At 43.2% G+C, this 24,065-nt stretch overlaps 1 protein-coding gene across 1 annotated transcript in view; it reads left to right on the top strand.

Moving 5' to 3' along the window:
* LOC133138482 (copine-9-like) overlaps positions 1–18,199 on the top strand; it is a 92,077-nt gene extending 73,878 nt beyond the window's left edge. Inside the window, exons 17-21 of the mRNA XM_061257275.1 lie at positions 3,429–3,556; positions 11,949–12,051; positions 12,334–12,391; positions 16,623–16,696; positions 18,017–18,199. Of these exons, the coding sequence (XP_061113259.1) occupies positions 3,429–3,556; positions 11,949–12,051; positions 12,334–12,391; positions 16,623–16,696; positions 18,017–18,199 (546 nt within the window). The remainder of the gene's footprint in view (positions 1–3,428; positions 3,557–11,948; positions 12,052–12,333; positions 12,392–16,622; positions 16,697–18,016) is intronic.
* The last annotated feature ends 5,866 nt before the right edge of the window (positions 18,200–24,065 follow it).

A 24,065-nucleotide genomic window follows, 5' to 3' on the forward strand; every position in this document is an offset into this window, starting at 1 on the left:
TACTCAGACAAGAGATTGCTTTGAAGTCCTTCAAAGGCAGAGTCCTCTATTTAGATGCAGGCATCGCAACATACATTTGTTGCATTAAAATCTCAAGAACCGTTTTTACCAATGTGTAGCAGTCTCATTATTACATTATTGGCATTTGGCATTTGTCTCAGTGTGCATATTGAAAATGCTACGGTTTCGGTACGCTGGCGAAGAAATAATAATAATAATAATACATTTTATTTATAGAGCGTTTTTCTAAGTACTCAAAGACACTTAAACGATGTGGTTTTTTATGCCCGCCTAACAAACTATACACCATTGGAAACATAATTAGCTAAAATGCTTCTCAGTCCACACTTCAATACCGTACCCTCAGGCAGTTATACGCTGAGCAGAAATTATACTGCATTTTCTTGCCCATGGAAGGGGGAATACCTACACCGAGAAACAGACTTGACGTTACAATAACTTTGACTTTTGTTGAGTATTCAGCAACAAGGCTGCTCACTGAAGTGTTCTGGGACTTATTTAGCTTACGAGAATAGGAAACATTATTTTTATGATATATTGAACAGATCTAGGCAAATGCTCATTCCGGGTACACCTTTGAAGGGTTAATGATGTTCAAAATGACATTGTTAAGCCGTATGATTGGCCTATGTCTCTGACTCTGCATTTTTTTCTTATTTCTCAGCCTCATAATGGCTTCCTCGAATTTCTTTGGCACAACCATGATGTTGGCAGACTCCAAAGGCAATTAATAGCCTAGAATCAAGACTAGATACTAAAAGCTCTATTCAATTAATTCAGAATCACATGTGAAGCCCCAATGGTGCCCCTTTATTTCTTTATTTTGTCACAAGCATAATGGAGCTCACTATGTCTACAAATTCACCCACATCTTTTTTGATACTGCACTAATACATGTTATGCTTTTGAATACCGTACGTTGTCGTAATTTGAATTGAATTGCACTAAACTGATGGCTCATAGCTGCGAGAGAGAGAGAGAGAGAGAGAGAGAGAGAGCGAGATAGAGAGATTGTGTGTGGTCTCACCTCTCAACATATCAGTGACTAGAGAGGGTGAAACAAAGTGAATAAGTGCAGAAATTGCAGGGACTGTGGTGGAAACTTTTTTTCAAAGGATCTGGAGTGGAGTTTTTTAAATCACCATCTGAGAGAGATGCAGAGGTGTGGAATATCTAAATGAGGTTTGCCGGAAATAGACTGGAAGGGCGAGGGGGCAGATTTAAAATTTGGGAGGAGGGGGAAATTCAAGCTCTGACTCAAAGCATCCGTTATCTCTTTTTCTGATATTCCCTCCGTGGTGAGAGCAACAAGACGGACTCTCCTGATTAAACAGAATGTTTCCTCTCATCCATAGGTTTGAGCTGGTCTAATTAGTGCAACTCCTTGTGTTGCCTGGGACTCTTTCCTACGACCACCTGAACCCCAGTCTCACAAGTTGGGGAGGGATGGGAATTCATGATTACATATGCAGAGCACATCTTCAGGGAAGTGCAGCAAACATGTGATGAGGAAAAAAATAAATGACTTTAGATGAGCTCGCAACATCCTTGGATAATCACCAAACCATATTTTTCATTCACTTTCAAAAGAAAAGTTAGCTTATTAACACTACAAAGGTCTAATGGGTGAGCTTTCACATTTTAATAACACATTTTTTAGATGAACAACACTTTGGTAGTAATAATTTAGGTGCTTATTATTTCCTGACTTCAAAGTGAGATGACAATTTAAATTATTATCTAAGACAGGCTGTGTAGAAACCTTAGTGAAATTGCGCACGAAAGCAGAAACGTTCTTAAAATGTGTTCAGAAAAATTAGCAGAACACAGGGCAACCATTAGCTGAAAGGCTGCAGCCAACTAGGTGTCAGGCAGTCTGCTTCACTTCATATATGGGCAAATATACAAATTATTTTCCCTTTCGGACACCGCAATATTTAAGAAAATGCTTTGCTTTGAAATATATTCATCGATATATTTTAATTTACATAACATGGCATTGCAAGCCATTTCTGCTTTTGCTTCATAGGGGATCACAGCCATATTTTAATCAGCTCTGCCGATTAAAAGCCACCTTAGCATGACAAAGCTAAAACCCCACCATGCATGGACATTTTTAATTAACTCCTGATAATTATTTCATGAACGCTCTCTGGCTTACTTTGCCGTGGTTCGAAATATCAACCTTACAGTTAACAAGATAAGATAAGTTCAATTCAATTTTATTTGTATTGTGCTATTCACAGCAGACTGTCCTAAATACGCTTTATATAGTAACAGAAGGGAAGAAAATGGGAAATACCAGCTCTAAGGCCCAAAATAGCATATGAGGTAAACGACTCCCTAGTTGAAGAAAAAACCCTCAAACAGTGGCAACTAAAAACTCCCCGATGGGAAGAATTCTCGGGATGAACCTGGCTATAGGGGGATACCCATGCTCCACTGGCCTAGAGGTTGAGATGGTAACAGTTCAGGTGTTAAACTAGAAGTCCAAGTCAGAGCTGGCCTCATATTGCTCAGGCTAGCCAAGTTAGGTTCCGTGATGTCTGTATGCTAACGTTACCGTATTTTCGTTGGAGTGCCATGTGATCACCTGGATGGGTGGCCGTCCATAAACCAGTCTCTGCGTTCCAGGGTGGAGTTTGAGTGCCTGTTACCTTCTGGGAAACACAGACTGGAGATTCAAGCATAAGACATTGACGTCACTGGACGTGTTTGTTTTGAGAAGTTTTGCCCCATATTTAGGAAACGGCTACACTGACAGTGGTTTTAAAAATGCCTACACACAAAATTTAAGCATCTAATCCAAATAAGCTCAACGGAAAAAAGCGTGACAGTGCTCCTTCAAGTTAATTGGCTATCTAGCTAGAATGCTTAAAACTAGAAAAGCTAGCTAGCTAGCGATTAACCTGCTGAATGTGGCTCTGTTTAGGTAGTAGCGTAGTGGTTAAGGTAAATGACTGGGACACGAAGGTCGGTGGTTCGATCCCCGGTGTAGCCACAAAAAGATCCGCACAGCCGTTGGGCCCTTGAGCAAGGCCCTTAACCCTGCATTGCTCCAGGGGAGGATTATCTCCTGCTTAGTCTAATCAACTGTACGTCGCTCTGGATAACAGCGTCTGTCAAATGCCAGTAATGTAATGTAATGTAGTTAGATAGCAAACTTTTTTTTAGAAAGGTAGGCATTTTCTGCCTTATTCATTACATAAAGTACACATATATCATTCTTGCAATTGACTGATAGACAATAAAGCTCAATAAAGCTCATCTTGTGCTTGCCTGTTAAAAAGTTTAATCTCTGAATTTACACAGAAGCAATTAAACTCGTTTATGGATTTGTTGATTAATTGATCCTTTTGATTGGATTAATTGAGATTTTACTTCAACCCTTTTCTTCCTTTTTCCAGACGATGGACAGCGAAAACCCAAACTGTGTGGCAATCGAAGGGGTCCTGGAAGCCTACTTCCAGAGTCTTAGAACTGTTCAACTCTACGGTCCAACCAACTTCGCTCCAGTCATCAACCAGGTAGCCAGGTACGCACACTGGACTGGTGCCCATTTCTAGCGCTGGGGCGGCCTGTAGTGTAGTGGTTAAGGTAAATGACTGGGACCTGCAAGGTCGGTGGTTCGATCCCTGGTGTAGCCACAATAAGATCCACACAGCCCTTGAGCAAGCCCTTAACCCTGCATTGCTCCAGGGGAGGATTGTCCCCTGCTTCGTCTAATCAACTGTATGTCGCTCTGGATAAGAGCGTCTGCCAAAGGCCATTAATGTAATGTAATGTAATGCTGAAATGCAGTGAGAAAAGAATATGCACAGACATACACACAGATACACAGACACAAACTCACACGCAGATTCACACATTCATACTCACATGCATATAATTGCAGACAAATAGATTTATAATCTCGGAACAGCAGTGACACACGTGGATACACGCACGCACATTTGTAGTCACACACACACACACACAAACAGACTCAAATAAATTCCTCATATGCACAGACACACACAGACACAGGGAGAAACATGTGTGCTCCCGAACAAAGACACACAGTGACACATGTCCGCACACACACACCCGCAAGCATACTGTATGTATGCACCAACTCTCTTAACTCCCTGGATGTGGAGGTGTGTGTCCCTGACAGATATACCTCCTGCTGTTTTCCAACCCTCTTTCTGGTCCAAGGGCCCCCCCACCTCTGGCCCTTATCTCAAATAAGGGCCATAGGCTCTCTAATACATTCATTCAGTGTGTGTGTGTGTGTGTGTGTGTGTGTGTGAGTGCATGTGTGACATGCTCGAGATACACAGGGGTTTGCAGCTGGGCCTCGCAGAGATGGCCTAATTATCGTGTTTGCTGTCATCACCGTGGGAACAGAAGCCAGGCTTCTGTGCATGTATGCAATATCTCAGAACGGTTATCTCCATGGCAACATCGCAAGGCCCCTCCTTGCACCAGCGTTCTGACAGTGATCATATCCTATTTTCATCTGTCGGAGGAAGGACCCTGATTATGACAAAGCGAGTCAACCTCTGCCGCTGTTGACGCTGTTATATATGTATTTATAGAGGTTATCTCTGTTAGTGATGACTGCCTGTAATCGATGGGGTTGTGTAACGCGTGGCGTGGGTCGGGGTATGGAGAGCCGAATATTTCAAAACCGGTGCAAACTAGATACCGCATATGCAGTTACAAGACAGCGCCTAGTGTTTAGCGAGCTATATCCAGTTAAGGAGGCACCACATATCTAGTCATCCTGCGTCACCCAGTGGACGTCACAACATATCCAGTCGGGTCATGCGGGAGGTCCAGCTGTGTCACTCTGCACTTTACAGTTCTCATCCATAAAGTCTTTTTGTGACCTGTTTTATCATAATCGGGTAGATGTCTGGAAAAGGGGGAACAGGATTACTTGGAGTAGAACCAGTGGTAATTGTAAAAATAGACATTGCTGGACCACTTTTGGGCAGACAGCAATGTCAATAAAGGGTGCTCACCTCTGGAACTCCTTGTCAATAGAAATAAAAGCAATCAATAATATCAAGGATTTTAGTGTAAAGCTCAAAAGTTGGCTGAAACAAAAACAGAGCTGCTCGCATTTTCATCATATCAAGTTAGCTTATTAAATACTCTTCTCTTTTATTGTAATGTATAACACGCATGTATCCTTTTTTTGTAACATTGTGATATGTATGTATTTAGCATTTATTAAATGTTTGTATCTTAAGTGTGTATGTTTCGAAACATCTTCCATTTAACACATTGTGTCTTTGTGTCTCTTTTGCCTAACTAGGACCGGGAGTTGGGAACTAGCAATAGCTGTAATCTCTGTATGCAGAACATCAGATACATGAACCTGGTGTAAACTGGCAGTAATTATGCTATGTCTTCTTGGCATTGTCCAGATAAACATTAAATAAACATTAAATAAACATTAAATAAATAAATAAATAAATAAATAAATATTGCCTGGAAAAGGGAAACCGGCGAGCTCCCCAAACTCCTGGAGTGGGGCGGGACTCTGTTCTTTTCTGGAGTTGCTCAGGGTGAGAGGCACCAGGCGGGTGTGGAGATACTCACAAGCCACAGGCTGAGTGCCACTGTGTTGGAGTTCCACCCGGGGAACGAGAGGGTCGCCTCTTTGCGACTACATGTCGCTGGGGGGAAAGCTCTGACTGTTGTTTGTGCTTATGCACCAAATGGCAGTTCAGAGTATCCGGCCTTCTTGGAGTCACTGGGCGGCATCCTGGAAAGGGTGCCGCCCGGGCACTCCATAGTTCTGCTGGGCGACTTCAACGCTCACGTGGGCAACGACGGAGAAACCTGGAAGGGGATGATTGGGTAGAATGGCCTGCCTGATCTTAACCCGAGAGGTGTCTTCTTATTGGACTTCTGTGCTGGTCATGGATTGCCCATAACGAACACCATGTTCGAGCATAGGGTAGCTCATAAGTGTACTTGGTACCAGAGCACCTTAGGGCAAAGATGGATGATCGACTTTGAGGTCTTCAACTCCCACCTCTGGAGGAACTTCTTGCGCATCCCGGGGGAGGCTGTGGACATGGAGTCCGAGTGGGCCATGTTCAAAGCCTGAAACAAAAACCCGGGTATGGGAGGAGTTCGGGGAGGCTATGGAAAAGGACTTTCAGTTGGCCTCGAGGAAGTTCTGGCAAACCATCCGACGACTCAGAAAGGGAAAGCAGGGCTTGTCTCAGGTTGTTTTCAGCAGGGGAGGAGAACTGCTGACCCGGACTGGGGATGTTGTCGGGCAGTGGAAAGAGCACTTCGAGGAGCTCCTGAACCCGAACAACACGCCCTCTGTGGATGAGGCAGAGCTCAAAGACTCAGGGCAATCTGCAGCTATATCCCTGGCTGAAGTTGCTGAGGTAGTCAAAAAGCTACTCAGCGCCAAGTCGCTGAGATTCACCCTGAGATGCTAAAAGCTCTGGACATTGTTGGGCTGTCTTGGCTGACACGCCTCTTCAGTGTCGCGTGGAGGTCGGGGACAGTACCTGCAGAGTAGTAGACTGGGGTGGTCCCCATTTTCAAGAAGGGGCACCGGAGGGTGTGCTCCAATTATCGGGGTATTACACTCCTCAGTCTCCCAAGGAAAGTTTACTCTAGTATGCTGGAAAGAAGGCTCCGGCTGACGGTTGAACCTCGGATTCAGGAGGAGCAATGTGGCTTCTGTCCTGGTCATGGAACAGTGGACCAGCTCTTTACTTTGGCAGGGTTGATGGCGGGGTCATGGGAGTTTGCCCATCCAGTCCACATGTGCTTTGTGGACTTGGAGAAGGCTTTCGACCATGTCCCCCAAGGAACCCTGTGGGGGCTACTGCGGGAGTATGGGGTACCTGTATAACCAAAGTGAGAGCTGTGTCCACATCCTCGGCACAAAGTCAAGCACGTGGGTGTGGGGCTCCGCCAAGGTTGCCCCTTGTCACTGGTCCTGTTTGTGATATTCATGGACAGGATCTCAAGCCGCAGCCGAGGTGAGGAGAGTGTCCAGTTTGGTGACCTCAGGATTGCGTCTCTGCTTTTTGCGGACAACATGGTTCTGCTGGCTTCATCGGACCGTGACCTTCAGCATGCACTGGAACAGTTTGCAGCCGAGTGTGAAGTGGCCGGGATGAGAGTCAGCACCTCCAAGTCAGAGGCCATGGTTCTCTGCCGGAAAATGGTGGATTGCTCCCTCCGGGTTGGGAACAAGCCATTGCCCCAAGTGAAGGAGTTCAAGTATCTTGGGGTCTTGTTCACGAGTGAGGGTTGAAGGGAGCATGAGATCAACAGACGGATCGGTGCAGGGTCAGCAGTAATGCAGGTGTTGCGCCGGACCATCGTGGTGAAGACCCTCACCTATGGTTACGAGCTTTGGGTAGTGATCGAAAGAACGAGATTGCGGATACAAGCGGCCAAAATTAGCTTCCTCCGTAGGGTGGCCGGGCTCAGCCTTAGAGATACAGCCGCTGCTCCTTCGCATCGAAAGGAGCCAATTGATGAGGTTCGGCATCTGATCAGGATGCCTCCCGGGCGCCTTCCTTTGGAGGTTTTCCGGGCTCGTCCAACTGGGTGGAGACCCCGAGGTAGACCCAGAACCCGCTGGAGAGATTATATATCTCTCCTGCCTGGGAGCGCCTCGGGATCGCCCAGGAGGAGCTGGAATGCGTTGCTGGGGAGAGGGACGCCTGGAATACCCAGCTTAGCCTACTGCCACCGCGACCCGACTCCAGAGAAGCGGGTGAAAATGGATGGATGGATAAATACATAAATAAATGTATAAAGTCTCAAAATGGCCAATTAACATTAAATAAATAAATAAAGTTGCAAAATGGCCAATTTTACATAAATCAATGCTTATGTCAAAAATGTGAGATGTTTGCTTGTTGAAGGCTTTCATCTTCATTTTGTAGAACATTTCCTAATATGTGTGTCTTAATGCCGAATTCAGAGTAGAACTATAGATTTTAAGCTTTTAAACGCAAGGTGAAGTAGCACCGGGGTTTTGCATAGTTTGGAGGCTAGCCAGGCGGTCACATGTCATCAGTCACCATGCAGTCAAACAATCTCATGAGCAGCTTTTGCAGCTACAAGCTAATGTATTCTGTTTCATCTGATTTGTTTCAAGAAATTTCTTTGCTTTCATTGTCTGTATGTCTTAATGTCAAATTCAGTGAAAAAGTACAGTTCTAATGACAGATGACATTTGTACCCTAGAGATTAATTTGGCTGAAACACAGCCTAGTGTCAGCAGTCTCACGTAGCGACTACCATCTCCCAACTAAATTATATCTTGAGTGGAGAGATAACTTTGGCATCATTCGAATGTACAGTTTCTAAAAAGTCAAACTATGTTTTGGGGTCAATGTGACTGATTTTGATCACATTTATGTGACAATATTATATTTTGAGACTTATATTATTACTGCTAAATTTAGGCATGCATTTCAGGCTTGGACAACATAGGCTGGGAGAGTATGGCCCCTTGCAGAAGGGCAACATAGAACGTCACAGCAAATATGTGAGGGCCCGTGGTAAAGGGGGTAACATGGGTTGATTCCATTGACTAATTAATGAAGCACACGACTTGGAAAAAATGCACGTTGGAAAAAAAGCTTATGCCAATAACTGTTTACAGTATTTCTTATGCATATTTATCAAGGGTGGCACTAATTCAGGAGCCCACTGTATGTGTGTGTATTCAAACTGAAAATATTGTGATGACATATACCATCCATTAGTCAGAAACTAAGTGTAGGCGACATGATTCGTACAACAGGTCGGGAACAGATGCCATGCCGGTCTCATGATATATAGCACACACTCCTGGGGTGGTCAGTGGACTGGCTTTCACATGACAGAATCCATGGGAACTAAATTGCGGCAGTTCCACATTTGCGATTGTTTGCTGTAAGTTGGGCAAACAAATCCTGCTGCTTCTGCAAATCCCTGTACAGGCTTTCTGATCCGTGGCCTTGAAATGTGATTTGCATAGCAGAGCAACAGATGAGCCGCCCTGTCCGTTTGCTGTAGGATTTGAAAGCGTGTTAGTTCTGGCAAAGTAACATTGATCCTTGTTTGTGCAGCCGATATGTTTGGGCATATTACTATGTAACTTTTTAGCTTTCTTTCTTTTCTTGTTTTTTTTTGTTTGTTTTTTTACTGTGCTGCATGTGTTTATTAGCCAATTGGAATTAAATTTTCATCCAAGCTGTGGTGTCAATAAGGAGCCCACTAAGATGTGACTACTGTTCTTTTTATAATTTTTTTGCCTCTTGAACCATCCTCCTCATTATGCAGAGGGACAAAGCAAGACTCTTCCAGGCAGGTTGATCGCTCCAGTGTGAAACTTCAGTCTTGCCTGAATCGTGGAGATGAGTATCTGCAGCTGTTTTACAGCCATTGCTTAATTTATGAAGGTCAAACCTGTCTCTTCATTTCTGTGCTCTCTGATTTTCCCTTATTGATGGGTGACTAAGGAAGCTTGGCATTTGTCACCTCATATTTATACCCAGTGAAACAGGACCTCGTGGATGACTAAGAATTCAGATGAACCTTTACAAAATGAATGAAGGACATGGAGTTCTGTTAAAAATAAAAAGATCCAAAAGAAAATCTAGGGATGTCAATAATGGTCACTCATCAGAGCTCTAATGCTAACCCTTTTGCTCTAATGCTGTTGATAATTGATTGCAATGGAGCTTATAAAGCAACTGTGAATTACCTTTTCATTGTATGAAAACATTGATGCCGCAAAATCTCGTTCAAAAGCACCAGTTAGTGGTGTGTAAGTTCTAGCTATTCATTATACATTTCCTACAGGGGGATATTAATACTTTGCTCTCAGTAATTACCTTCTTATTTGCGTCAACAAAAATTTTTAATGATTTAAGTTTCACGTTTTTTATTGAACACTCACATGGTAGTTTTGCAAAAGAGAACTGAAATTCATGAGCATTTGCAGTGCAGTAGCTGCATTAGGGGGAAATGCATGCACATAAATACACTTTCTGTCAGGTTCTGTGTTTTTCGTTTTTCTCTAAGTGGTTAGCGCTTCTGTGTTTTGTTACCCTCTGTGCACACCATAGTCTATCGGTCAGTTCAGTCACTTCATTCATTCATTTCACCTGTTTCACTTCCTGATTGTTTCCCCACACCTGATTGTTATTTCCCTGAGATTATCTGTGTATTTAAACCCCTCTGTTTGTCTAACTCTGAGCCAAATTATTATGTGTCTATTTCATACTTCCCAGCAGTTTTTTCTGATTGACTTGTGTTTTGACTGGTTTTGTTTCAGACCACCATCTCTGGATTTACCCTTTTGTTCTGATTTGACCTGTTGTGTTTAGACTCTTTTTGGCTATTTGGTTTTTGATTTTGGATTCTCCTTTTGTTTGGACTGCCTGTGTGTTTTCAACCCTTTGCTTGCAACATCAACCTCGTACTGGATTACCCTTGCTGAACCTGTTTGTTTGTGTACCTACCCTTTGCCTGGACTCTCATTTTCGAACTGCCTGATCTCTGTCACCACTGGATATCGACCCCTGTCTGTCTGACCTGTTCTGAACTTAATAAAGACTTTAACATTAACTTCTGTGGTCTTGCTCTTGGGTTCAGTGTTCTGATTCCTGAAACTTTCATACATACAGTGGGTCCAAAAGTGTGAGACCATGAGTGAAAATACTTCTCTCGTTTAATACAAACTTTTTCATTCAAAATTAATTACCAACATTAGAAGTAGAATTTTTGAAAAATGTACATGATTTTCATCATGTCTTAGTATTAGATATGTCCCCCTTTTGCTTTAATGGCAGTGTGCTATCGAGCTGGCATGGACTCAAATTTCAGCAAAACCTGATTATCCATGTTATCCCAGCGCTATTTGACAATGTTCCAAAGATCATCTTGTGATGTTGCTGAATGATTGGCTTTTGTCAGTCTTCAAGTGCCCCCATGAAACTTTATTTATTTCCAGGATTACATGAACCCCCCCTCCCCCTCCAGATTTTCAATGTGGTCTCACTTTTGGACCCTACTGTATATTAAAAACTACTAAGGTTGAAAAACATAAAGAACACTTTGGATGGGAGATTTCCTGTATCTCTCAGTTCATGGCTTCATGGAATCGGGTCCTCTAGAATTGCTTCTTTCCGCTGTGGTGGGACAATCACCTCATGGAAATATGTGTCCAAGATGTTGCACACTAGGCCTCATTTCACAAGCAAAGTCCCTTAAGCACTCTCTGGTGCACCATATCAAGGCCCCTAGTCTATTTGGAGTGGTGCATTTGCAGCTGGTTAGAATGCAGTTAGGGCATTCTGGGACCATGACTGGCTGACCTGAGGGAACATGACTGGCTGACCTGAGACCATTTTTGGTTCATGAAGGTTGCAATGGCTTTGTTGTCATCTGAGATGTAGCATTGATTTTAAGGGATAGTTTCTTCATACTACACCAGATCTTGCTGTGCTTGCTTTTTGCCTCTCTGTACTCTGTTTCATTAGGCAGTGGCAAGGGTGTTTCTCTAAACATTACTCAGTGACATTGTATAACTATTTAAAAAAAACATAATAGGACGATCAATACTAGATGAAAAATGTTCATTTGTGATTTACACTGTAAGTTCTTAACATGTCTGGATCTGCTCTTGAACTCACTCTGTGTAAGTGAGAAGGTTAGGGTTAGAGAAGGTATTCCAGTCACTAAGTAGAATAATTTTGAGTTGTCACAGTTTGAGTTGTTGAAGCATAGAATAGCTCATTTGGTCAAGGAGTTTTAGCAGAGATCTTTCAAGACAATTGCCACTCAGTGGTTGGTTGTGTTCTGTTGTCCTCAGTAATGACGTTTCTGATTAGCTGTGTGTGCTGTACTCCTCAATGTAGCGGGCCCTGATTGGCTGTGTGTTCCCTTCTCCCCAGGTCGGCTGCAGCTATGACAGACGGCTCACAGTACTTCGTCCTGCTCATGATCACAGACGGGGTCATCTCTGACATGGTGCAGACCAAGGAGGCTGTCATTAATGTGGGTGGGACCATCAGTCATGCTCGCTGGGGTGGGGGGAGGGGGTCTATATAATTACAGTTAACTGTTATATCTCCAATATGTAAAATAGTTAATTTGTTATGCTGTGTGTGTGTGTTTGTGTGCGCACACACGTGTGTATGTGTGCGTGTGTGTGTTTTTATCTGTGTGTGTGTACGTGTGTGTTTGTCTGTCTGTGTGTCTGTGTGTGAGAGACTGTGCGTGTGTGTCTCTGTGTGTGTGTGTGTGTGTGCGCGTGTGTGTGTGGGTGTCTCTCCACAGGCTGCCTCCCTACCCATGTCCATCATCATTGTTGGGGTGGGACCTGCTGAGTTTGATGGTGAGTTGTGCTGGGGGCAGGAAGAGGGTTCTGGGTGTCTACGTTTGGGGCGAGTCTTTCAGATGAGGGAGGTCTCAGCAGGTGCCCCAGCAGGACCTGTCCCAGGAATCATCTGTCAGTTCTGTAGAATCAACCCAGAGCCTTTCTGCGGGCTGTGCCCAGCAGTGTCACTGCAACTGAGAGTGTGTGCATGCGCATGTGTTTGTGTGGATACAGTGTGTGTGTGTGTGTGTGTGAGAGTGTGAGAGAGACAGTGTATGTATGCGTGTGTACGTGTGTGAGAGAGAGATGGTGCGGGTGAGAAAGAGAGAGAGAAACAGTTTATGTGTGTGTGTGCATGTGTGAGAGAGAGAGAGAGAGAAACAATTTATGTGTGTGCGCGTGTGTGTGTGCGTGCGTGCGTGCGTGCGTGCGCGTGTGTGTGACAGTGTGTTCTGTGAGTCCCAGGTGCTCAGGTGCACCTGCTTGACCCAAATTGAAATCCTTTAAAGCAGACACTGCCCCCTCCAGGGTCCTCAAAAAGCCTTTTCAGCTCGCATCTGCTGGAAGTGTCCCTCTGAAAGCTTTTCATGCAGTGCAGCCTGCCTTCCTCTTTCTCTCCCCACGTCTCTCTCCCTCTTTACATTTCTTTCTCTCTCTAAATTGTTTGTGATTCAGTTTTTTTTCCCCAATTTGGATTTGGGATTCTGTTCCTTTTGATCAGATGTTAGCAACTTGTATACAAGTTCTCTATAACACAGATGTGTACACTTAAATATGATTGACCGCTTGACCGCGCTCAACCGACATTGGTTAGGGAATAGGGAGTTCTACACATTCCCATCGTAACAGAGCGTGACAGCACTGGGTGGCAAGTAAGATATATAACACACTGCAATCAAAGCAAAGTGATACTCTCTCGTATGCTATCAGTGACTCACAGGCCTGAACAAATACGTATTGAGGTCTGTGTAGGAGGGTCTGTGTATGTGTGTGTGTTTGTGTGCCTGTAAAGATTGCATCCAGCTCCTACCCACAATCCCACAATATAACGGTTAACCCCACAGTGATGCTTCCAATGAAAACAAATATAGGTATGTTCAAGCACCACAGCCTGGCTATTTTATTAACTTATTAAATTTAGTTTGTACTGTAGAAATTATGATCAGTTAAGAGAGGTAATGTTCATTCATTCATTCATTCATTCATTTATTATTTTGAAATGCCAAAAATTATATAGTTATTATATTGCTATTCCTCCTCTCATCACATTACATTACATGGCATTTACCAGACGCTCTTATCCAGAGCGACACAACGAAGTGCAGATAACTCTCCACTCCTCTATCACATCAAAATTTCCCTGCACCAGCCTGCTTTTATTACACTGTTTCTGTGTGCATGCACATGTATGTGTGTTTCCATTATTGTGTGTGTGTACATGTGTGTTTGCATTATTGTGTGTGTGTGTGTGTGTGTGTGTGTGTGTGTGTGTGTGTGTTTGCGCAGTAAAGAGTTTCAGAGAGTCTAGGGAGACCCTCTCTCTGGGGCTCCTTCCACTTGGCAGCAGATGTGAGAGAGCTGAGAGCCCCCCCACCCCAGCCACGCGCCCCTCCACCTCCCATGGTTCTGCGGCCATCTGTCACCACTCCCTCTCCCCACTGCTCTTTCTCATTCTCTCCGCTTCTCCCCGCTGCAACCCCAACACCCCGAAAGAACCCCAACACCGCCCTTTCTCTCGCAGCACCCCTCAACATCCTGCCTCTCTCTGTCCCAGCACCCCTCAACATCCTGCCTCTCTCTGTCCCAGCACCTCAACATCCTGCCTCTCTCTGTCCCAGCACCCCTCAACATCCTGCCTCTCTCTGTCCCAGCACACCTCAACATCCTGCCTCTCTCTGTCCCAGCACCTCAACATCCTGTCTCTCTCTGTCCCAGCACCTCAACATCCTGCCTCTCTGTCCCAGCACCCCTCAACATCCTGCCTCTCTCTGTCCCAGCACACCTCAACATCCTGCCTCTCTCTGTCCCAGCACCTCAACATCCTGTCTCTCTCTGTCCCAGCACCCCTCAACATCCTGCCTCTCTCTGTCCCAGCACCTACACATCCTGCCTCTCTCTGTCCCAGCACCTCAACATACTGCCTCTCTCTGTCCCAGCACCTCAACATCCTGCCTCTCTCTGTCCCAGCACCCCTCAACATCCTGCCTCTCTCTGTCCCAGCACCCCTCAACATCCTGCCTCTCTCTGTCCCAGCACCCCAACACCAGCACCCCCCAACATCCTACACCATCCCCTCTTCCTGTACATCAGGACCCCTTCAGAACTTCAGAATCCACCTGCAAACAAAAGTACGGTTACGGTTTATAATTATAATTGGCTTATTACAATGTCTGATATTTTGTATGTTTACCTTTATGGCCCAGTGTGACATTAAAATGATCTATGAACGTTCTGTCCACACAGAGAGGGGCCTGTTTTCAAATCAGTGCCCAGCACTGTAATTATCTCTTTTTGTAGTATACATTAAGATGCAAAAGAGCATACACAATTATAATGTTTAGACTATTTTATTATTGTGAGATTTAATTTTATTAATTATCTATCCTGAATGCAACAAAGTTCTTATATTTCCCACTATCAGAGGACTTAGGCTTTGCTAACATAAATATGACTATTTACACTTTAAATACAAATTTCATCCCTGTATGTCCAGTACAAAATTATTAGACAGTATCTACAGGCTGCAGGCTAACTGTGCTACCACTATGAATGACTCCAGAGGGAAGCAACATTAGATTGGCTCGCTGAAGTGATAGAAATGCACCTTCCAGCAATTGAAAAGTTGTGTCCAACTTTTTTCAACCTTTGGTTTTCAAACTTTGGATCTCCCACCCAGGATCAGGTGTATCCATGAGTTAAAAGGGGTTATAGTAAAGGTTTTACAAAGATTACGGACTTGGGGAGGTGGCTTTGGGTGATCCATGGCGGGGGGCTTGATGATATGGGGGATGGGGCGGGCAGGGGTTCATCTGTGCCAGTTGGCCAGGGACCCCCTACAGCACCTTCAAGGACCCTCTCTAGCCTCCTGTTGAAAACCTGGGCTTTAGAAGGTGGAGAAGTGCAGAGTTCTGCTGTTGCCAGGGTTTCTTAACGAACACCGGCCAATGTTCTTTTTCTGCAGTGCCGGGGAAAGCACACACAAAGGTACTGTATCGTCATGGCAACACTTTCAAGACTTGTCCCTACCCCTCTGATCCTCTTAAAATAAATAGCTGGGCTTTTTAAAATCAAATCAGACATTTTGACAACATGTCTGTGTGACTTGGCTGATTGGGATTTATAAATTATCACTTACACGGCAAAAGCTTTTTATTTTTGTGTCCGCATATATTTTCTTTGGAAAACGAATCAGCCAGCCAACTGTACCAGTGCCAACCCCATCCACCTGGGCGTTTGAAAACACAATCATGCTGATCCTGTTTATTGTCTCCTCAGAACAGATGCCTCTGTGGAGTTTCACAATTTAGTGCACATTCTCCCCATGGACAGGGAGACCATGAAGAACCCAAAGATCACGGTTTAAGAATTGTGGAGATTGGTTGCATCTTGGGGTCACCAAGTGTCAAATAGAGCCATAACATGGCACACTGAAGTGTTTAAGTGAAAACCGCACCCATGTTCTGCAATGGCCATTAGTTTGTTCTGTGTGGAGTCTGAAAAGTTCTGTTGTGTGTGGAGGAATGGTGAAAAGTCTCTCCAAATGTGTTCTCTAACCTTACAGTACAAATTATGGAAAAAGATTCATGGCTGTCATCTTTGCCAGGGGTGTTTGCACAAAGTATTATACCAGGGGTGCCAATAATCATGAACCTTGTTTTTTGGGGAAGTACTTTTTTTATTTTTACTTTGGTTGATTCCATTGAATCATTAATAAAATGCACTTTAGATAATAGATTATGTTAATAACTATTAACAGTTATTTTGTGCATATTTATCAAGGATGCCAATAATCATGGAGCCCATTGTATATGACATGGTTGGGGAAGGCCACTTAGCTTGAGATTAAAAGGGATGGCCATGGGACAGCATTCGGCTTCATTTTATGGTCTGTGGCATCCGTGCCATTGACCACTGTTCTGCTCAGCTTTTGGGATTCTTGGTTTTAAGGGGAGTGGGACATTGTAAGGATGTGCAGTGTTTGAAACGGTGCCATATGTAAGTACCTGAATGCCCCTCTCTCTCCCTGCAGCCATGGAAGAGCTGGATGGGGACGAGGTCCGAGTCTCCTCCAGGGGGCGCTACGCGGAGAGAGACATAGTGCAGGTACTTCTCTTTCTTCTCCTCCCTATGTCAGGGATATGTCAGTCTACCTTCACCGAAGAATACCTTCACCAAACAGCCATAAACCTGGCGCACTCTTCTAATCCCTATGTCAGGGATTACATTACATTACATTATTGGCATTTGACAGACGCTCTTATCCAGAGCGACGTACAGTTGATTAGATTAACCAGGAGACAATCCACCCCTGGAGCAATGCAGGGATAAGGGCCTTGCTCAAGGGCCCAACGGCTGTGAGATCTTATTGTGGCTACATCGGGATTAGAACTACCGACCTAACGTGTCCCAGTCATTTACCTTAACTACTACGCTACAGGCCGCCCCGGATATGTCAGTCTTCACCAAACAGCCATAAGCCTGGAGCGACTGCAGAGGTAGAATAAGTATTCTTGGTTTTCCCAGACTGCTGTTTTGACCTGCGTCTTCTGCTTCACCATTTACGGTCTCACAATTTCTCATCGGTTTCAGCAACTGCAGGATTCGCTGGTGAATTTCCCCCCGAATTGGTGTCTATTCTGGAAGATAATGGTGTTATCTCATATGAAACTCACTTTTGAGTTTTCTCAAAAAGTTATATGAAGAATTACCATACTGTAATCACATTACGAGTCAACCGAACAGGGTTATGAACCCGGAATGAGGAGTCATGCTCTGTATTAAACAATACATAGATTATCTCTATCAGTGTTATTTCCACTGATACAAAACACAGAACATTAAACAGAGCAAGATTACTTTCTAATAGAAAGTCACATTTCACACTGATACATTTTTCTTTGCCAATACACCTCTCCCTCTATAATTACCTGTTGGGTCAGTGAGTTTTTCTGAGAAAGTTTCTAATGATGTTTGAATAGTGGTAACTTCCTGTAAAATCCAACCTGTTTAAGCGAGCTGTTAGCATTACCTTAGCCTATGTGTTTATACATTCACAGTGCTAGAATCGGTTCAGATTGTGCTGAACAGTCAGAAGCCGCCTGACCTGACCATGTTTTTTGATGTTCGCTCACTTTTTGGTGTGTCATTAATGACACAGTAAAAAACCGTCTAGTACTTTTCATCGTCAAGCACTTTCATGAACACCGAAAATGTTGTGTACGTTGAGAATGCGAAACATGTTTCTAGAAGTTCTTGAGTAGGTAAAAACGACAGGAAAACCAAAATTAAACAATAAATCTGGAGCAATACAAGAAATTATTCAATAATGATTCCGCCCTAATCCACCCTAAGCTTCTCCGACCTTTTTGTAACATATGTATTTGTGCCTAACACCTGGCTCTCTCCCCTCTCTCCCTCCTGCAGTTCGTGCCGTTCCGAGACTACATCGACCGCTCAGGCAACCAGGTCTTGAGCATGGCCCGCCTGGCTAAGGACGTGCTGGCTGAGATCCCCGACCAGCTGCTCTCCTTCATGAAGTCACGGGGCATCGAGCCCCGCCCGTCCCTGGCAGCCGCGCCCTCGCCCGCCCTGCACATGCGCATCTGAAGAGAGGCGGAGACGAAGGGATGGCCACGCCTCTGTCACCACGTACGCCCACCAGTAACCCGACCCGTACCGTAGAAAATCCGGGGTCCACCAAGAAACTCACCCTTTGATTCGCACCTTTGCAAATATAACTTCTCCGAACCTCTGCATCTTCTTGGACAAATGCAGAAAAAGACGATATCCTACTTAAGCTACGAGTAGCACGTGCGCTAGCTTGTGCCGGGCTACTGTGAAGAAGACATTGATAACAAGATCCGTAGTTTCTCCCTCATCTTTTTAACGAACTGCCAACGGACACCAACTCCACACCAACCCAAAATCGCATTCCCTTACAGTGGGGAGGTTTGGAAGTTGTCTTTTAATTGACACACACGCACAAATGTTTGTTTATTTATTTATTTATTGAGGAAAATAGTATTTTGAAAGACGCAGGAGATAAGGCAGGGAGCGGTGGGTCCCCCGCCCCCACCAGCTAATGTTGGAGGCGCTGGTCTCCCGCTGGAGTAGAAATGCCAGTCACCATGGAGTCCCTGTGGAGCTCACACAGGGCCGGGGGGAGGTGGGGCGGGGGGGTAGGGGGGTGCCTGTCGGTAATCCCTGCCGCTGGCAAGCCAAAGGTGAGGGGTGAGGGGTGGGGGGGGGGGAGGTGGCACAGTGCGTGTCGGGCAGTGGTTCTGCTGTAAAGATGACAACATGGCGTCATCCTGCTCAGTCACCCAAAAAAAAGGATGAAATGTTGAGTGCTCAGTCTCCGCTCCGTTGCACAGAACCCGCACAAGCGCAGCTAATCTGCCCTTAGCCTGGGGAGGAGGAGCTGCATGTGCTGCGCTGTTCGGTCACGTCTGCTCCCGGTTCAAACGAGGCTTCCGTCTTTCCACAGGGGAGAGCGACTGGGCGTCTACATAAAGCGATGACGCATACTAAGTTTACCCTGGGATTTTCATGGTTGGGAGCTGGTTATAGTCCTGCACGCTGATGCCTAAGGTTTGAGATTGAGTGTAAAATATTCTGTTGGAACCATATCTGATAAAAAGTAGAAAACCTGGGTAACCCTTTGAACTATAATGCAATGAAGGAAATCCGCATCTGTCGAGTCTATCAAAACACACCATCTGGAGGTTCATTAATTGTGGTAATCTATATTTTTCACTCAATTCCTGTTTAATTCAAAACTAAAAGAATTGGAAAAATATGATGCACAGTCCATTTTTTTATGTGATGGTTAGATGCTCAGCAACATAACTAGGCTACTCACTGGTTGTTTATTCTATGCTTTTTATCTGCTTCAGAGCAGCAGAACCTGCTTTGCTGATATGATCATTTGTTTTCACTGATCATAACGCATGAAAAAAAGTGAGGCCCCATGTTTACAATCTGATACCCAATTCACCCAAATAAAAATTGTGACAAAGAATAGTGAAATAAGAAATCTAAGATTTTGGACACAAGATATTTAATGAAGTTGAGAATACAAATACAACCATGTTCCAAATCTTATTTTAGGAATAGCGCTCCTTGTTTTTAAACGTTTTTGCAAACTTGACCTCCGTTTAATGTCTTGGTGCAGTTGTTCACTCACACAGCAACCAGCTGTGTGTGCCAGCCTTTGGGCAGTGAGAGAATTGTTCATCTTGTGTGAACCAGTAGGCTGGATAACCCTCATGCCTTTCCCTGTGATCTCCTGCCTACTCCTTCACTCTTGGCTCCGTCACTAAGCCGTCACGCTTAGCTATCGTCACAGAGGCCAAACAGGATTATGGGGGATTTCTTGCCATTGTCCCCTGTGCTGGTAAGGGATAAGCCAACACTGCCATTTTTCAGCCATGCCTTCCAGCGTGCTGAGGACAGGGACTAATATGGGGACAGGATTCTGTAGCAGAAATGCCTTCCAGCGTGCTGAGGACAGGGACTCATATGGGGACAGGATTCTGTAGCAGAAATGTGGAGCTAGGCTTTTTGAATACACTGCTGCATCCCCTATCCCAGAGAGCCGCAGGTCTCCTAGTTTGTGTTTTCTCCTTGAAACAGAGAGAGTGAGAAAGAGAGGGGGAGAAAGAAAGAGAGAGAGAGAGAGAGAGAGAGAGAGACCATTCTCAATAACCTGAATAAAGCCAGGTGAGGTGGCTTAACTAATCTGCTGCTCTAATGGATCAGTTATGTGCTGAATAACATTAAAAACCAGCTGACCCTGCAGCTCTCCAGGACCAGGGCTGGGGACCCCAGCAGACCCTATACTGTAAACCTGTGTCGGGTTATAGTATCTAGAAACTTGGGAAATGCCTGTAAATAACTATAATACAATACCAGTATATAAGAAACAGGACCATATTGGTCCAGGAAGTACAGGCCTGTCAGTTTAACTTGCATCACATGTAAAATACTGGAATCTATCGTGAGAGAAAAGTTATAATTATTGGTCACACTTTACAATAAGTTTCCATGAATTGGCATGAAATAATGTAGCTTAACTAACTACTACAGTACAGCTCTGTTAATGTATTTGTACATCATTAATTAATGTTAACAACTACATCAGTTATTGCCAATTCATATTGGAATTAAAAAGTCAGTTAATATATTTGTTAATGGTTAACTAATTAACTAAGTTAATCCTATGGTTGGCTAATGTATAAATATTCACATAGAAATATGTAAACCATGTTATTATTTTCAATAAATTATTCCAGTTTGTTAATAGATTCCAGTATTTTACATCTGATGCAGGTTTGACTGACTGGCTTGTAGTTTCCTGGTTCAGTACAGTCCCCTTTCTTATATATTGGCATTTTTTTATTACCTAGTTTCCAATCATCCAGTATTTCTCCAGTTTCTGAAGTGGTTTGCCAGTGGTTTGAAAACAACCCTTGGAATTTGTTATGTGGCCTGCTGCCTTATTTGTCTTTAGTTTATGTAATTTATCACCTATCTCAATATCGGCTAAGACATTCTGAGTATTGATTATGCCTTCATGCCTATTAGTAACCTCCTCCCTGGTAAAACTCTCAACAAAGCATCATCAATATCTTTATTCTTATACATCACTTCTCCTTTAATGTACTTACCCTCCTCATTAACTTTCCTTTTCCAACTACAGTAATGAAAAAAAAGAGTGCAAGACCTTAAAAAAAAAAGCTTAGAATTGCATTCAGCAGCTTGTGCAGTTAGCTTTTTAAATAGCCTTAGTTCTACTTAATTTTCTGTACCTTTGGAAAGAACTTACACTGCTCATCAAGAATAACCTTTGAAGCTGCCCAACTTTTCATTCACCGTCCTGCAGTCCAGAACTTGCCCCCAGTCTACATTAAATTTGATCACATCTTTTTAACGTTGCCACGCCTAAAAAACCTGGTCTTAGGGGATCCCCTTTTAATTTGCTGGAATCAAAACTTGTCTGAATCATTACATAACACCAGATCTAGGATCGATTGCCCTCTTGCAGGCTGGCTGACATACTATGCTAAAAAAAGGTCATTTATAAAATCTAAACATTCACCCATGATAATAATCTCACCTCCCTGACAAGCTTATTTTATATTTTTAAAGCATTGTATTCACACTACTATCTGAAGCTGGCGGTCAGTAACACGCTCCTATGTTAAGACTCCTATGTTCCCCTATCAGCTTCATCCAAATATCAGGCATCCATTTCTGGAATTTCTTACATATGAAGATTTTTACTTACATAAACAGCCACACCCCCACCTGTCTGACTGGATCTGTCCTTTATACCCAAAAACCTTTCAGGTTCAAGCATTGTGGTGGAGCAGTCAAACAAGGTCAACACAATATATAAATGAGCAAAATATAAATTCCACACAGACATTAGCAAGTATTAGGCTAAATGGCCTTTTCTCGTTGTTATGTGATGTAATGACTGGCGACCCCAGCAGAAGCTGTGATTCTGTAGGTCTTGGCTTGGGGACCGCAACAGATCCTATGTCTTTGTTGTTTTTGATCTGAGTTTCAAGGGGTCGATGATCCCACGCTTTTCTGCTGTAGGACATTCGAGCTGAACTCCCAAACCTTGCCAAAACAGCCCCCTGCACCTGGGAACAGATCTGTATCACAAAGGAGGAAGTCAGAAGACTAGGTTAGCGTTGTGTGGCCTTATTATCATTGTTTCCAAATTATCATTGTTTTCTGAGTGCCATAAGAATTTGGAAAGGGAGAATTCTTCCTGTCTGAGCACAAGTGTGTGCATTAGAGAAAGAATGTTTGTATATGAGAGTATATGTATATATGAGAGCGTGTGTGTGTATGAGTAATTTGTGTGAACTTGTTTGTATTTTGTGATTAACTTGCCATATACATATTTGCATGCCAGAAATATTTGTACAGTGGTTATTCTTGTTGCTGTTTATCATTCACTAATGATGTCATCATTATATGCTGAATGCAAACATGATTATATTACAGAAAATATGAACTGTATAGAGATTTTAAAAACACATTAATGTGCAATTTTTCAATATCCATTTACTGTTTCAAGTGTTTTTTTGTCTGCTGTGTACACAAACAGGAACTCTCTTTGTAGTACAAAAATGAGATTGTAGTTTGTACAATTGCATTTGTTTAGAGTACACCATGAAATTATAGATATATCATTTTAACAGTCCAGATGTACACAGTACAGAGCTATAATTGGTTTAAAATTATGCATAAAAATTATAGACATAAATGTGTCATAAACTGTAAAAGCCAAGCATAATAGAGGGGGCTGTGTGTCAGTGTGTGACAAATTAAGAGGATTACTTTTTATACACCATCTATGCCATATATTTTTGATAATGCATGAATGTGCTGTATAATATGTGTGCTATTTTAGTGTTATCTCTAGTGAGATTAAGTTTCATCTTCTATCCTCTTCTGTGCAAAGTGTTGCTGTTGGTCATTTGTTCTGCTGTTCCGTTTGGGGGTCGTTTGACACGTTGCATTTTCAGCCTCTTACTCAAATGCATTGTGTAAAAGTTAGTCATGTTTATGTACACTTTTAAGTGGCTGGTGCCTGACTGTGCGCAATATTGTAGGTAATACAAATTATAAAAGATCCCATGCAAATTCTTTGTCTCGCATTTCAAGTTTGATGAGGCACCAGATAAAAACATGCAGTTATTTTATTCGAATGTAAACAGGAAGATAAGTCAATTTCATTTCAGTCTTAAGAATATCATTCCTAAAAGCTTGAGCTAGTGGACTCGCCATTCTGCCAGTTCTGTATGGCTGTTCACTGTAAGGATGTACGTTCTTTTCTGATTGGCAGCCCTCAAAACAGTTCTCACAGCTGATTGGCTAAAACGTAAAATGTCCTGTAGTGTACAGTATATATAAGATATTTACTGCTTTCAGATAAAAGAAACCTTGCTCTCTACTGAATAAAACAGGGCTAATATACAGTAATTGCATTTTTCTGTTGATATTGTTGCAGAAATTACATTCATTAATTTACAAAAAGACATTACATATCATTTTGATTGCCTTGGTCTTTAATTTACCAATAAGTGCAAATATTCACTGCAGGAGTCGAAAATCTATCTCGCTCTGAGAACACATGTTTTTTAAATAAGGAAGCTCATGGTAATTGCCATGCTGAATTACATGTTATTGCCAATCATATAGATATTGGTTGGGATACTGGCTGACAAAGCACATTGATTTAACAATATGTATCTTATGAGCCAGGGTTTATTGTGCCTATTGAGTCCATGTGCATCTTTAACAATTTTGGGAATAAAAGCTATGATTGGTTTCGGTCCCACTTTGCATGACAGTAATTAGCTTTTATATCTGTGTGTAACTACCACAGTAGGCCCAGTGTAAGAACTGCATGGACTTGTTGTTACAATGCATTAGTATCACAATGTTAACA

The sequence above is a fragment of the Conger conger genome, chromosome 10, assembly GCF_963514075.1.
Source record: "Conger conger chromosome 10, fConCon1.1, whole genome shotgun sequence".
Lineage (NCBI taxonomy): Eukaryota > Metazoa > Chordata > Actinopteri > Anguilliformes > Congridae > Conger > Conger conger.